This window comes from Anabas testudineus, chromosome 24 (assembly GCF_900324465.2).
Source record: "Anabas testudineus chromosome 24, fAnaTes1.2, whole genome shotgun sequence".
Lineage (NCBI taxonomy): Eukaryota > Metazoa > Chordata > Actinopteri > Anabantiformes > Anabantidae > Anabas > Anabas testudineus.
The window spans coordinates 10,431,117-10,444,425 of record NC_046632.1 but is presented as its reverse complement, the minus strand read 5'-3'; the positions used below and the strand labels follow the sequence as shown (position 1 = coordinate 10,444,425).

Genomic DNA, 13,309 nt, shown 5'->3' with positions numbered 1-13,309 from the left:
TTTACTCAGATTTTGAATAACTTGATTTGCAAACATGTGAAAGCTGCTACTGCCCTCCGCCGTGTTGTCATGAGATAGTTAACTTTGTGAGCCTCACTAGTAGCACCACCGTCAGTTTTGAGGTGAGGGGGTGGGAGCATGAAAACCAATTGAACGCCCTGACTTAAAGAAAGCTTTACCAGACAAAGTGGGTCGGTATAAGCTAAATTCCCAAAAGCACAAACCTTGTGTAAACCTCAAAGTATCAGTGTGTAGTCGTTAGCTCTGATCGATAATCTGCAATACGTTTCCAAACCGTGCGTAATTAATTTTCAAAGAATCTTCCTTAAACAGTAATTGTGTTTCAGTTCCCATGATGGATGTCAAGCCGCAATGGCTCTAAATGGAGAAAGATATGGGAGCATTTCCACTAAGAGGCCGGTATCTGCGCTGCGTGCTGTGCTGATTGAAATTTCAGTGGAAGTATTAGTAAGGAAACCGCTTCCTGTAACCGCGTATCGCGCAGATAAATGGAGTAACGGAAAGGAGGGAGGCGCAGAAAACTTGACACAGCATTCAAGTGATGGTCAGTCAACTCCAGTGGACTTTGCGCGTCAGGAGTGCCAATGATGCGTCGCCTTATTATCACCGACACTGCGGAGTAACCCACAAGGGACAGGTCACAGACAGAATAAAAAGTGAGCCGTACTTCAAGGGGGGACTGATCTGCTGCTCTGGCGAGGACGCACACGGATCCTTTAGCTGTTTGAACGCTCGCTCCTCGCGGTCAGTCGGCGTTCAGAGAACGACTTGCGAATATTCATACGACTTCTGAAGTTTGGCTTTTTTCCTTCACATGAGCAGATTTAAAGGGAAGTGTCATTTAGTGCCGGACTGAAGCAGGAATCTTAAAAAGAAAGTTGCGCATAGTGTTTTAATTCTAGTTGCCATCTTTGTCGGACGCCCCGGGACTCAAAACACACAACGTTTGAAGAGGCTTGAAGGTAGGAACACTTTTATTAACCTGTCCTTCATTTCTGAAATACATCACTTTGACCAGATGAGAGCCAACCAAATTAAACTTAACCAAGCCACATTTCCACAGGTCACCGAGGCGCAGTGCAGAAGGTCCACTCAATAAATAAAATACAGGACAAACTAAGTGAACGGATTTAATCACAATATGCCAACATTTTCATTGTCACTAATATGATGAGAGATATTTGACATACATAAACAACTGAACTTAAGTAAACTGGGCTGCATCATCTGTCACTCCGTGGTTGTATGGGCACTTGTTAAATCAGTCCAAATCTGTTTTTAACCCTTTTGTTTTGTCTGATTATCTGATTATAGTTTACCATATGGTAACTGTGGCATCAACAATCACTAGCAGTAGTGATGGTTTTAGGGTAAACGATATGAGGAACACTTTCATTTGACTTTCCTCCTCGATCTCTCTTGCAGGTGCCTGCTTAAACTTTTTTCCCAGAGGAGTTGGATAAGGATTTCACTTTTCTCTCAACCCCCGCGGGAGCTATGAGGGAACTGCGCAAGCGCTTCACGATGGGACTGGTGCTGCTGATGTGCACGCTTACCGGCCACTGCAGCGAGAGCGCGCCTTCGTCGACTCCGGCGGCTGCAGCCGGCAGGATCGTGCAGCAGGACTTTAGGCGGATGGTGGAGATCGTGAAACACGTGGAGGAGACCCGGGGCCGCCACAGCGTGAGGACGGCGGCGCCACTGACCACGCGGCCGAGGACGTCTCCGGTGGTGCCGAAGGATTTACGCAACTTGAAAACAGAAAACAAAGGGGATGAGGCTGTTGGTGAGTGGCGGCTTGTCATCGTGGGCGGGACTCTTACACTGGATCCCAAGAGGATGCTGTAACCCATAATGAAGGATTTAACCTGGAATATGTTGCAAAGTCATTGTTGACAAGATGAAGTTGCACTGATAGATTCAATGTGTCGTTGCATCCAAATTACACAAACGTTTCTTCAGACCTCAAGTGGTTGCAGTTGAACAACTTAGCCTACGTTTGAGGGAGGAATATAAAATCCAGGCATATCTAAACCATGAAAATGGCACTAAAACTATATGTATACTATATGTGTGAGAAAATAGTTTTCATTTAGGTGAACTGATCCTTTAATGGTATTATTGTGACAGCTTTTGGTCAATTAGTGCACATCCTTTGATAAAATGAATGTTTTTAGGCTTATTGAAGGCAGCTCAGTGATACTCCTTTCCATCTTGTCTTCTTCAACAGCTCTATTCCCCAGAGACGTCAGGAAGAAGGAGAAATTTCTAAAACACATAACAGGTAAGTCCTCATTAAAAACTGTGATACTACTGTAGGTAGATAACCAAAAACAAAAAAAAAGGGAATAATAGTCTTTTAGATAACGAATATATAAAACAAATGTTAGTGCAAGTGTTTGTTGAGCTGGAAGTATTCCTAAGACCTGCTCTCTTTTTCCTTTCAGGTCCGCTCTACTTCAGTCCTAAGTGCAGGAAGCATGTGTACAGACTGTATCATCACACCAGAGACTGCACAATACCTGCATGTAAGCTGCACTGACATTAGCCCCAGTAATACCATGATAATTGAGTCTTTGCGTCCAGTGGGAGCAATGTGTCCGACGTGAAAAGCTTCTAAGTCTCTGTTTTTCGTCTTCTCTTTACAGACTATAAAAGATGTGCGCGGCTTCTCACTCGACTAGCTGGCAGCCCGCAGTGCACAGAAGGGTAGCAAAGTAGGTACTGTCACATAGTCGCCTTTAATTCAAACATAAATGTTTCATGTCTGTTTTGGGACATAGTTTCCAGGTGGGCTGACAGTGTCTGGGAGTAAAACTGTGAAAATGAATTAATTCACAAAAAGGTGACTAAACTGCAGACTAATAGACCATTTGAGTCAAGTGACGTATTTAATTATTGCATTACTCTACTTGAGTACTTTGTTACACATGGTGCACAACACACGCAACCAAAACTAGAATTTACCACCATACTTGATCCATCACAGTGGTGGTACCTGATGTACTTGTATTTTCTATTTTCTTTCCTGTATCCACGTTATATTTCTGATCCTCTTAATTTCAGACATAAATATAGTACTTTATTGCCCCTTTTAGAAGCTATGATCAATGAGTATTGCACAAATTAGGATTTTACATATTAATGATGTAAAACTGATGCATTATCATAGGTCTAGATCAAAATGTAGCAGCGCAGCAACAGCAGCAGATCTGTGCCAAATCAACTTTCTGAATTTATTGTCTGCGGTGCTTTTTGGAGAGGAAAGAATTTGTCAGGTACTGCCAAGTAGGAGACAGCACTGAATTTCACTTCCTTTGCTTTGCAGATGGAAGCCAAACACAAGTTTTTTAGAAGAAAAAAAAACTTGGGGGAAAAAAGTGCCTTGGACAGTAAGAGGGAAGACTAAAATACTCCGACCATCCCCGACTGATATTAGGCACAGTACTGTCCTCCACTAAGGTCTGTTCTGCTACAGCGTGGATTACTGCCACCCACTGCTCTGGATGGGCTTCGATGGCTGACTGTCACCACGAGGAAGCATCCAGCAACAAAACCAGACCAAGATAAAGATAGTGAAAGTGAACAGTGGAAAAGAAAAAGAAACAAGTGGCTCAGAGAAACCAACCTGGGACTTTTCTTTCTTGATGGCATCGAAAAAGATGATGATATATAAAAAAAAAAAAAAGGGATTGCATTTATTTATTTTGTTCATTTGTTTAAGAACAAAATCCAAATGCTACGTTAAGTATGACTTGCCTTCTGCGATTGGTCTGCTCTTAGTGATTTGGGTGGAGCCCATCCTTTCTTACTGCACAACCTGCAGACAAAAAAACAGCCCAGCTGGTAGTCATGGAATATTTTCACCTACTTGTGCACATAACGAGAAAGAACAGTAATTAATTTATTAATTGCATGAACATTTCTCTTTGTCTTTGCAAGACATGTCACAGAAAGGAGTGTAAGTCACTGGCCTCTTGTGGATACTGTGTGGTACGTCTATATTTATATATATATATATACACAAGTGTCACCAGATGCCACTGTGCTTAATTTTGGCCATGACCATTTAAAACAGGAGTAACATGTACATACTGTACAGAAAAGCATAACAGGATCCCACCTATCTACCATAAATTAAAGTGACTGACATTTATCAAATGTGTCTCAAATGCACATACTGTACATATACATATATATATTATATATATTTAAAAATGAAATATATTTAAATAAATTATAAGATTGGTACAAATAGGAATAGTCTGTCATTTCTTTTACATTCCTATCCTAGTCCTAAGACTAAAGGTTTGATTCTCTTTATACTGATATTGTGTGTAAAGTGTCCTTTATATAAAGTGTAAAAACCACATTTTGTGATTTTACATAGGATTATGTGTGTCTACTGCCAACAAACCAGTGCAGACTCTAGGAATTTAGGGTATAATTTTGGTTGTATTGATTACGAATGAATATAGAAATTGCATGCTAATTATTGGGAGGCTGATATAGGTGTATTTTCTTACCTTCAAGATTATTCTTCTCTGCATTATTGCTAATAAGCATATTTCCCATAAAGTTTAAGTGGCGTTGTAGCCATTGTTTCAGTCAAGGTGTAATTACAGGTTGTTTGGTCTTAACTCCTATTGATGCTTCTGCTAACAGACAAAGGAACTACACTTCTTTATGTGCTTTGTTTTAAGACTAAATGAAGCACAGAGTGGACTACACTATAGATCATATATTCTTCAATATTTGAGTAGCAAAAGTACAAAACCTTGCCTTCACTAACTGGTATGACCTGCTTTTGCAGTAACAACTTCCTAACTAAACGTGTCCGTGAGCATATGTGTTCCCAAAACTCAGATTTACACATACAATGATGGCAATGATGTTCTGCTCTAGAGGCAGCAAGCCAGGCCCAAATCATGACACTGCCACCACCACCACCATGTTTCATAGATAAGTTTCTCATGAAGTTTTACTTTGATCTGGTCCATCCACAGGGCGTTCTTCAAGTAACCTTCTGCTTTATCCATGTGGTCTTGAGCAAACTGTGGACAAGCAGCAATCTTATTGGAGATTTCCTCCTTACAACTCTGCCATATCTACCATTGTTGTTCAATGTGGACCAAGTGCTGGACTCATGAACACTGATATTAGCCACTGCAACAGAGGCCTTTAGTTTCCCAGCTGTTAACCCTTTAGTCTCCCTGTGACCTCCTGGACATCTACTACCTTAACCAACCTAGTCAACATCAAAAACTCTTCTTCAGAAATTAGAGGTTCACAAATAGACGAAACAGAATAAAACATATGCACATAAAGTAATCAAACCATTAAGTGCTTGCTGGCATTTAGACCAGCATTACCTTTGACCTCAACATTAGCCTTTGACCTCAAAATTGTCCAGTCATGCATTATCGTCTACAGGATATCCTCATTCATTTCAATGCTTAAGCACATTCACAAAGGCTTCACAAACTCTGTAATAGTCTTAAATCATGTATTTGTTTTATTATTCACCTGGATTTACACTTAACAAACTTACTGTATTGCTGTACTATGTACTGAATGTGTGGTTTGTATAACATTTACAACACAGTTTTATCCACAACAAGGTATATAGTGAGAAGTGCTTGTGTGACACAGCCAAGTATATTTGGTTAATTATTCATGTTTATCCATTAGACTAGGGAGGGACTCTTTCAGGTGGGATGTTGTTAGGAGTTTGCCTCTAGAAATGCTTTGCAGCAACGTACACACTGTTCGTACACAGTTTCAAAGTCTTCATCACTTCCCTGAGAGACAAAAACAAAAAGGAAATAAAGTAAGTTTCAGGTTAATTGTTATGAGTTTCTCACTTAGCTGATGAATTGTTTTTACTCCCCATTTAGCTAACAAATGAAAATGATGTAAAGGAAACTGGTGCTGAAACCCACGCTCACATTCGACACACACAGTTTTCTTAAGGAAGTACTACAAATAAATAAGGGAGGTCTTCTGAAATGATGGTCTTGATGGTTCTAAGAGGTGGGACTTTGCTGAAAACTGAATTGGCAGTTATGACAAAGATTTCTAACTGTAAACACCCTGATCCCATTAAAGTTAGTGATTACTCCACAATGAAAAGATGTCTCTATCTGATTCAATCCATTTCAATTACATTAATAAGTCTTAAAAAACTAAATAATATACAGTGATACTGTCTCACCGACGTGTGTGTTTTAAGAGATGTTGGTGGCATAATTTTAGGCATAGCATCACTTTGGTCCAGTCTGTGCGTTATATATTAGTGTCCAAAGCACACTGACTGTATACAGCCTTCATTCAACCCTTGTTTTTGATTCATTCTGCAACACCAAAAAACAATGTGTCTAAAGTCACTATCTGAGACAAACTATTACACCAAGACACACAAACTATGGTCAACCAAGACCTCTTCTTCCAGCCGCATCACTAATAGTTTGATAACAATTTATGAGTTACAACTTATTTTTCGATTTAAAAAAAAGTTTGAGTGCCCATATGAATTAATGCTTTTTTATACTGACAATTTATCACTACAAGCCTTCCCCGCCAGTTTTTCCATTCATAATCCTGAAGTTGGTTGTTGGGTTTTCCCTTTTATTCTGTATACAGTTTTTTTGTGAGGTCTTAAACCTGTAAAGTGCGAGTTGAGATTACTTCTGTTGTGATTTGGCACAATACAGATAAAATTGATTTTAATTAAAGGAGATAAAAGCAGCCAAGGACACATTTCCAGAGCATCTGGCAGCACTTTTAACTGCAGAGAAAGCTTGAAAGAAAAAAAAGGGATGAATGAGCCGATGGAGCGTAAAAAAGGCAAACCAATTCATAACCAAAAAGTTAATTTTTGATGTGCAATCAATCAAATAGGCTGTGTGGAAATCTTTTACTGTGTGTTGTGCACTCAGAACTCACTGTGCTGGATTTATAGTCCACTCTCTTTTGTTTTGGAGCTGTTTATTGTATTAAAACATGCCTGGACATGATCCCACCTTTCCCTGTGGAGTATGAATTCTCTACAGAACTACCACATACACATGAAGATGGACATGTTCTGTCCAAAACAGCCAACAGCCATTAGGAGACAAGAACATTTTTTAAAAATGATTTTCAGCGCAGTGAAAACTCATAATAAATTAATTATGATAATCACGCATCACCCTGATTGGTCAGTAATCCGTAGATCAAGAACTTCAAAATACTCTAATTTATACTTGAATACTTACATAATATGGGTCTTTGATGATCAGCTGCTTCTGAGGATCATATGAACCAAGAAGCTCAATCTTTGCTTTGTAGTTTTTCACAGAGTTTGCTTTCCTTTTTAAGTCACTGAGGAACAAAGAAAGAAGCATAACTATGGAAAATGACAAAACCATCTCTCAACACATTTAAGCTAATATCAAACTAAAGCAGCACAAATCGAGGTCAAAACACAAACTTCAAAATCAATAAATGTTATAAGTTGTCAACAGTGAGATGGGTTCTGTTGAAAGAAAACTGAACATGAACAGAGTACTCTTTGTATTGAACAAGGTCTCATTTTCTCAGTCTGGTCAGCTTAACACTTAACACGGGAATAAAAAGAATATGTGGGAGAGACAGGAAAAAACTGAGCAAAGACAAGGCATCCAAAGAACTCAGTAAGCTGCTTACAGATCAGATCTGCCATAGGCATGTGATCTCAAAAATGATCCCTAAACGTTCAAAGTAGCAAAAAATATCCCTCCCCCTGACCTTTGGAAAGAGCTTAAGAGAGGGCTTAAGAAAGGATATTGCTCATTAAAGAGAGGCATTCACCTACACGTTAGTTATAGCTCAACGTTTCCACTAGGAGTAGAGCACATAATGGCGGGGACAGTTAGCAGAACGACCTAGTTTGACCCATTATCTGGGCAAATGTTTATTTTAAACCAAGGAAAGCATTAATAAATAAGACAGGACACATTATACATGACACCTGTGTTTTCAGCAACAGTGGGTGCAAACCTACATTGACAGAAAAAAAAATTAACGCCGCTGTAGACCGAAATAACTTTACCTCAAATTGCTCTCATCCATGCAGAGGATGTACTCAAAGCTCATGAAGTCCTCCTTGGTCACCTAAAGGAGAAAGATAAACATTACAGTTGGCTCTGTGCAAAAAAGACAGCAGCAGAGACTCTCTCTGGTCCTTCAATGTCAGTTCAACATTCTACTAAGAAAAAGCACTTACATAAATAGGCTTTCAACATATTTACATTAAATCATTTTGTTAGTTTCAGGGGTCCCTCAAAGCTGGTTTCACACTGTTCCACTGATCTACAAGTAATGCACTAATAAGCTAGCAGAACATTACAAGTTTTCATAATTAAAACATAAGATGGCTTTTATTGTGAAGCAGTCCAAGGAAGTACAGTTCAGTCACCAGAGATTAACTTTGACAGCTATTGTTATACGTTACCTGTTCGTCAAGACCATTTAGTGTGGTGAACAACTGTTAGCTCACAGGAAACTTATTTATCAAAGTAATTTAACCTGTGAGCATCTGGAGCAAGCAATATAAAAAAGATAAACAGAAAATAAGCAAGGTGAATAGTTTGGATGGTTTATAGAAATGAAAGAAGGAGTCAAGAGCAGCAGAGACAAATAAGAAAAAAGAACCACAAGACTCCTCACTGGGTTATTAGCTTATGGGTATTTATGTAACAACAGAATGATAAACAGATGTTTGTAATAACAAGTGTTTTTAAAATTGTTCCAAATCCATGTTTAGATTGCCAGAATGTCGAGTTATCGCCACTGGAATCTAATCTCTTTAATTTCCACTTGGACACTCGCATATCCTGTGTCCAACACGTAGTCGTAATTTGTGGCAATGATAATCACAGCAGCTATTGATCTCTCACCTCTTGTCTACCTCGAGCTTCTAACTGTAACAGTGGTAATCCCCTACTAAAAAAAAAAAAAAAGTCTCTTGCTACATTCTCGTGAAAAGATTGTGGTCTGATTTTGGAAATATCTGGCTGAGATGGGAGGCTCACTACTGAAATACATAGCATATTTCAAGTTCAGCAAGTCAGATAAGAAAGAAATCTGGATAAGATGTGAAGTGACGATATCGCAAGATTGTGTGAAAGGAATTTACGACAGGCCCTTGTCATAGGAGACATTTTAACTGGTGGAAGCACAGTAGTATAATGGTTCATGCAAATGCCCAGTACCCTGTTCTAGTGCAGCTGGGGATCTTTGTTGCATCTGTAACAATTTAGATTATGTCTTGACAGCAGAAGCAGGATCCTTGGTGTCAACCTAATGTGTGACGGCCATTTTCATTTTGTTAATAAAGACACTAACATAGCATAATCTGTGCAGCATCGAAACTAAAATGATGACAGGTTAAATTTGTGTTATTACAGCAAGATGATGGTATTTTGGCTGGAAGTGACGCATTCTTTAAGTTCATATTCAATGATAACATATTGATGAGTGTGAATGAATCTGTCTGGTTGGAGATTTTTGACACAATCCATATGATCCGTTATGGATCATATCGAAGCATGGTTGCTTCTTCTAACAAACACATTTGTTTATTTGGACATACCATGGTTTCTAAATAATCTCCTACTTGGACCGTCTGCCTGGACACTGCCAGGGGCACTAGTTCAGTGCGGTTTACAGAGTAAAAAAAATTGGGAGAATAAGAGAAAAAAATAAAGGGTGGGAGGAAAAACCTGTCAGTGATGGAAATGAAAAGGCTGAAAAAACTAAAGTGGGAAGACCAAAAGCTTGTCAGAGTTAATTTTGTAGATTTGGCTGGATTTAAGCCATGGGCTGAGTCCTTTGAGGAGATTAAATGAGGATCTGACTGAGAAACAAACCAATGAGACGAACCATTTCAAGCACAGGGTGAAACCCCTGAAGTTCCATCAGAGAAGCACAAAATGAGCGTTTTCAGGACACAGGGGAGTAGGAGTTGCATCAAGGATGAGCCAGAACAACATAATGCCTAAAGGGTCTACATGAACAAACATCTTGGTGTGATTTCAGGACAGTTTCAGGATTTGAAACACATGCTGCAAAAGCGACAACAACTGTTCAAGTGGCTTCATCAATATTTCAAAGGCACCATGGGTGCTATTATTTTGCTGGGCAGTAGAGATGCAAGTCTGGCCAACAGGTTCTTTATCATTTTCAGAGACAGACAAGCAGATCTAAGATAGTAAGACAACTGCATCAAGATTCATGAAAGACAACAAAATAAAAAGTCTAAATATTTGAAAACACTGAGAACACATTAGTTATTGTGTATATTAGAACAAATTTCATAGAATAAAAATGGTCTTTATAGTTAAAGAAATTAGAAAGCACAGAGAAATAAAAAAACTGCTCTAACAGCTCATACATCAGAGGTACAAGAACACAAAAAAGGACAAACTACAGTGTAGTACTGGCAAGTACCACCTTTCTTTCTCAATGGCTGTTAATTAAAAGTTGTCTGGAATGAGTCATGTGATCACTTAAATCCTACTGTTGTGTCCTCTGCCCAAGTAGAGTTCACCTAACTGTCACAAGAGGTCACTGTCTCTGAGGTTTATACTAAACATGCTACACACAGTAAACTTTATGTGCTGCTTAAATTATTTTAATATAAATACATAAGTTAAAGACAGGGTGAAGGAAAATCACAGTTTTGTTTCTAAACACATTAAACATGTGGAAAGTCTAAACTAGATAGTACTGAACTGTGGGGCTCTAAAAAGTTAAACAGTTTCTGTTTAAGACCCAATTCAAGATCCCATTGAGATTTCAAAAACACTAATAGCTAAAAATCCAGCCTTGGAACGCAGCTTTTTCTAAAGTGTGTTGTGTAACTCAGTAGGTGTGTTAAGATAAGTATGGTAACACTGTAAAATCACGGTTTATCCAGTATTTAAATCTTGAATGTTGAATAACAACTTTTAAAAGAGAGCATTGAGTTTTGTGTCTGTGAAAAATCATGTTAGAATGCAAGTACCCACTCTGCCATCCTCAGCGCTTTCTGTGTTATGATGAGAGAGTGTTAAGCAGAGAATGTATATTTTATCAAACTTGATAACCCCCTAACTAAATCTATTTTGAACCAAAATTACAGCAACACCACCAGGAGGTTTCAGATGCATCGTTTTACCAACATTACATTTATACACACAAACACCAGTGAGGTGAAAGAAGCCACGGGTCATCTGGTTGTACCTGTCGTGCCCTGTGCCTCGTCTCAATGTTATGCTTCCTTAAGCAGGACAGACCACGTGCATCCGGTGAGCTGCCTATATTCCAGTCAGATGTGGCCCCACTGTCTATGACCCACTGCAACAACAGAGAACAAGAAAGGGGGCGCTAACTACTGCTAAGACAAGAGTAGAGGTGGGTGGTCATACCTGCCTAGCCACATGCCTCATGGGCACGCCATGTCTCTTCATGCAGGCTTGACCACGGTAGTCTGGAGGGTTTCCTATCTCATAGGTGGAGGTGGCAGCACTGTCTATCCTCCACTAGGCAGAGCAGAGCACGGGGAACAATAACACAGCAGAAATGATTCATACGCTAACATAGAGAGATGGTGGAGGTGGTAAAGCATTTGAAGTACAATAGTTCTCTTGAGATCAGACTCAGAGGTGGGACTCTTCAGGAAGAATTATGAGGAAATGTTCTAAATCAAACAAACCCTGGGCTTATTCATTAACATTAGAGGCTGCATAAAGTCATTACTTTGCCTTCTAGTAACAGTGCAATTTTAGATTGCTCTAAAAGAGTCCACCCATAGTTCTTGAATTCTGCCAGATTAACAATTGCCAGATGTTGAATCATCATTTCTTTAAATTTATCTTGTGACTATTACCCAATTAAATAACTATGGACAGAATTTTTTAATCTGCTATCAATTATCATTATGTTCTCACAAACATCAGACAACAAAAAAACTGGGAGAGATTTAAAAACAGAAAACACTAATTTATTACTCCGATGGCAAATGTAATAAGTGTAGCAAAACATGGGAAACTGGTTTGATAAGTGTTATACAGTCTAAGGATATTTCCTCGACAGCTGTATTGAATGTCATACTCCCAGGAAAATATGACTAAAGTCTATGAATATATAAAATATTCCAGTTCTAACATAAACCAAAAACTTTCAACATATTTAAAAAAGAAAACAATGATGACCTGTCAACACTGTGTTGAGTGATTACCTTATCAACAACACCAGCATCTGTTGCCATCTTCCTGAATACTGCTTCAGCGATCGGGGATCTGCAAATATTCCCTGTTAAAAACCACAAAACACCACAATGAACCCTTTGACAAATATTTTGTAGGGTTTGTTTTAGTTTGGATGAAGAGCTACATTATACAGTACTACTCACTACAATTGACATGCCATAAAATACACCCACCTGTAAATGAATGCTGGCCTAGTTGTGCCTAAACTTAACTGCAGCTGAACTAGGTGAGCTGAGAACCACAAACTTTCTGCTAAATTATAGTGTTGACAGTATTGTAGCTCCAGCCCTGCAGCGAATAGTGATCTGTGCACCTGCCATATTAATTAGTTAACTATAAACGTATTTAGTAACCTTTCTCTCAAACTAATCAAGGCAGTGTAAACTTAGCGGTTCAACCAAACATGTTGTATTGGATCCCTGTTCCCGTCACAAATAACTCTAACTCTAACTATTTTTCATTTAAGCATCGACGTGTATGAAAGTTGATGTTAACTTTCACTCGCACCATTCATCACCATTTATTTAACACATCAACTTAGCTAGCTGAAACACTTTAGCTAGCTTTAGCTTATGAAAATCAAACAACGCCCACATAAGCTACTACAACATTATAATTTATTATGTTGGCTATTATTTGTTGGATGTTTTTATCGAGAGCTTATTTTAGTTTAAAAGACGTCTCTTACCCAGGCAAACGAATAAAACAGACTTCGAACTAGTGGCCGCCATGTTGTTCTGTGGGGTCCTCTATAACGTAGCAGGAGGTGGCCAACTAGTGCCTGAACAAAACTTTTATTGTAAATAGTCCAGTAAATACAAAGGTGGCGAGAGAGTACTGTATTTAAGTACTCCACTGCAGTTCAGAGGGAAGTTATTATTGTACTTTTATTTATTTTGCAGCCTTTCTTATTTTTTGCGGATGTTGTAGACCTCCACATTGTTATCAACAGCATTAAATGCAGTACTGTAAATACTTCTTATGTATATATTCTTAATGGAATATTTGCCTACTTT

General features: G+C 38.8%; 2 protein-coding genes across 4 annotated transcripts; one reads left to right on the top strand and one right to left on the bottom strand.

Annotated features, from left to right (window-relative positions):
* Window positions 1-223: 223 nt before the first annotated feature.
* Window positions 224-4,217, top strand: LOC113149032 (protein ALKAL-like). Of its 2 annotated transcripts, none has more exons than XM_026340853.1 (6): window positions 224-983; window positions 1,447-1,807; window positions 2,252-2,305; window positions 2,469-2,549; window positions 2,670-2,738; window positions 3,350-4,217. In XM_026340853.1, exons 2-5 carry the CDS (start codon window positions 1,519-1,521, stop codon window positions 2,732-2,734), a joined length of 489 nt encoding a protein of 162 aa, XP_026196638.1. In that variant the 5' UTR covers window positions 224-983; window positions 1,447-1,518; the 3' UTR covers window positions 2,735-2,738; window positions 3,350-4,217. The 2 variants fall into 2 exon arrangements, with proteins under 2 accessions (XP_026196638.1, XP_026196637.1); XM_026340852.1 differs by having other exon boundaries at window positions 2,670-2,742.
* Window positions 4,218-5,510: 1,293 nt separating this feature from the next.
* acp1 (acid phosphatase 1) lies at window positions 5,511-13,049 on the bottom strand. 2 transcript variants are annotated; one of them, XM_026341835.1, is made up of 6 exons: window positions 12,982-13,049; window positions 12,263-12,336; window positions 11,266-11,379; window positions 8,093-8,154; window positions 7,278-7,383; window positions 5,511-5,822 (listed from the first exon to the last, which is right to left on the bottom strand). In XM_026341835.1, the coding sequence occupies exons 1-6, from the start codon at window positions 13,022-13,024 to the stop codon at window positions 5,745-5,747; spliced, it is 477 nt and encodes a 158-aa protein (XP_026197620.1). In that variant the 5' UTR covers window positions 13,025-13,049; the 3' UTR covers window positions 5,511-5,744. The 2 variants fall into 2 exon arrangements, with proteins under 2 accessions (XP_026197620.1, XP_026197619.1); XM_026341834.1 differs by lacking the exon at window positions 11,266-11,379 and adding an exon at window positions 11,451-11,564 and having other exon boundaries at window positions 12,982-13,043.
* Between the last annotated feature and the right edge of the window lie 260 nt (window positions 13,050-13,309).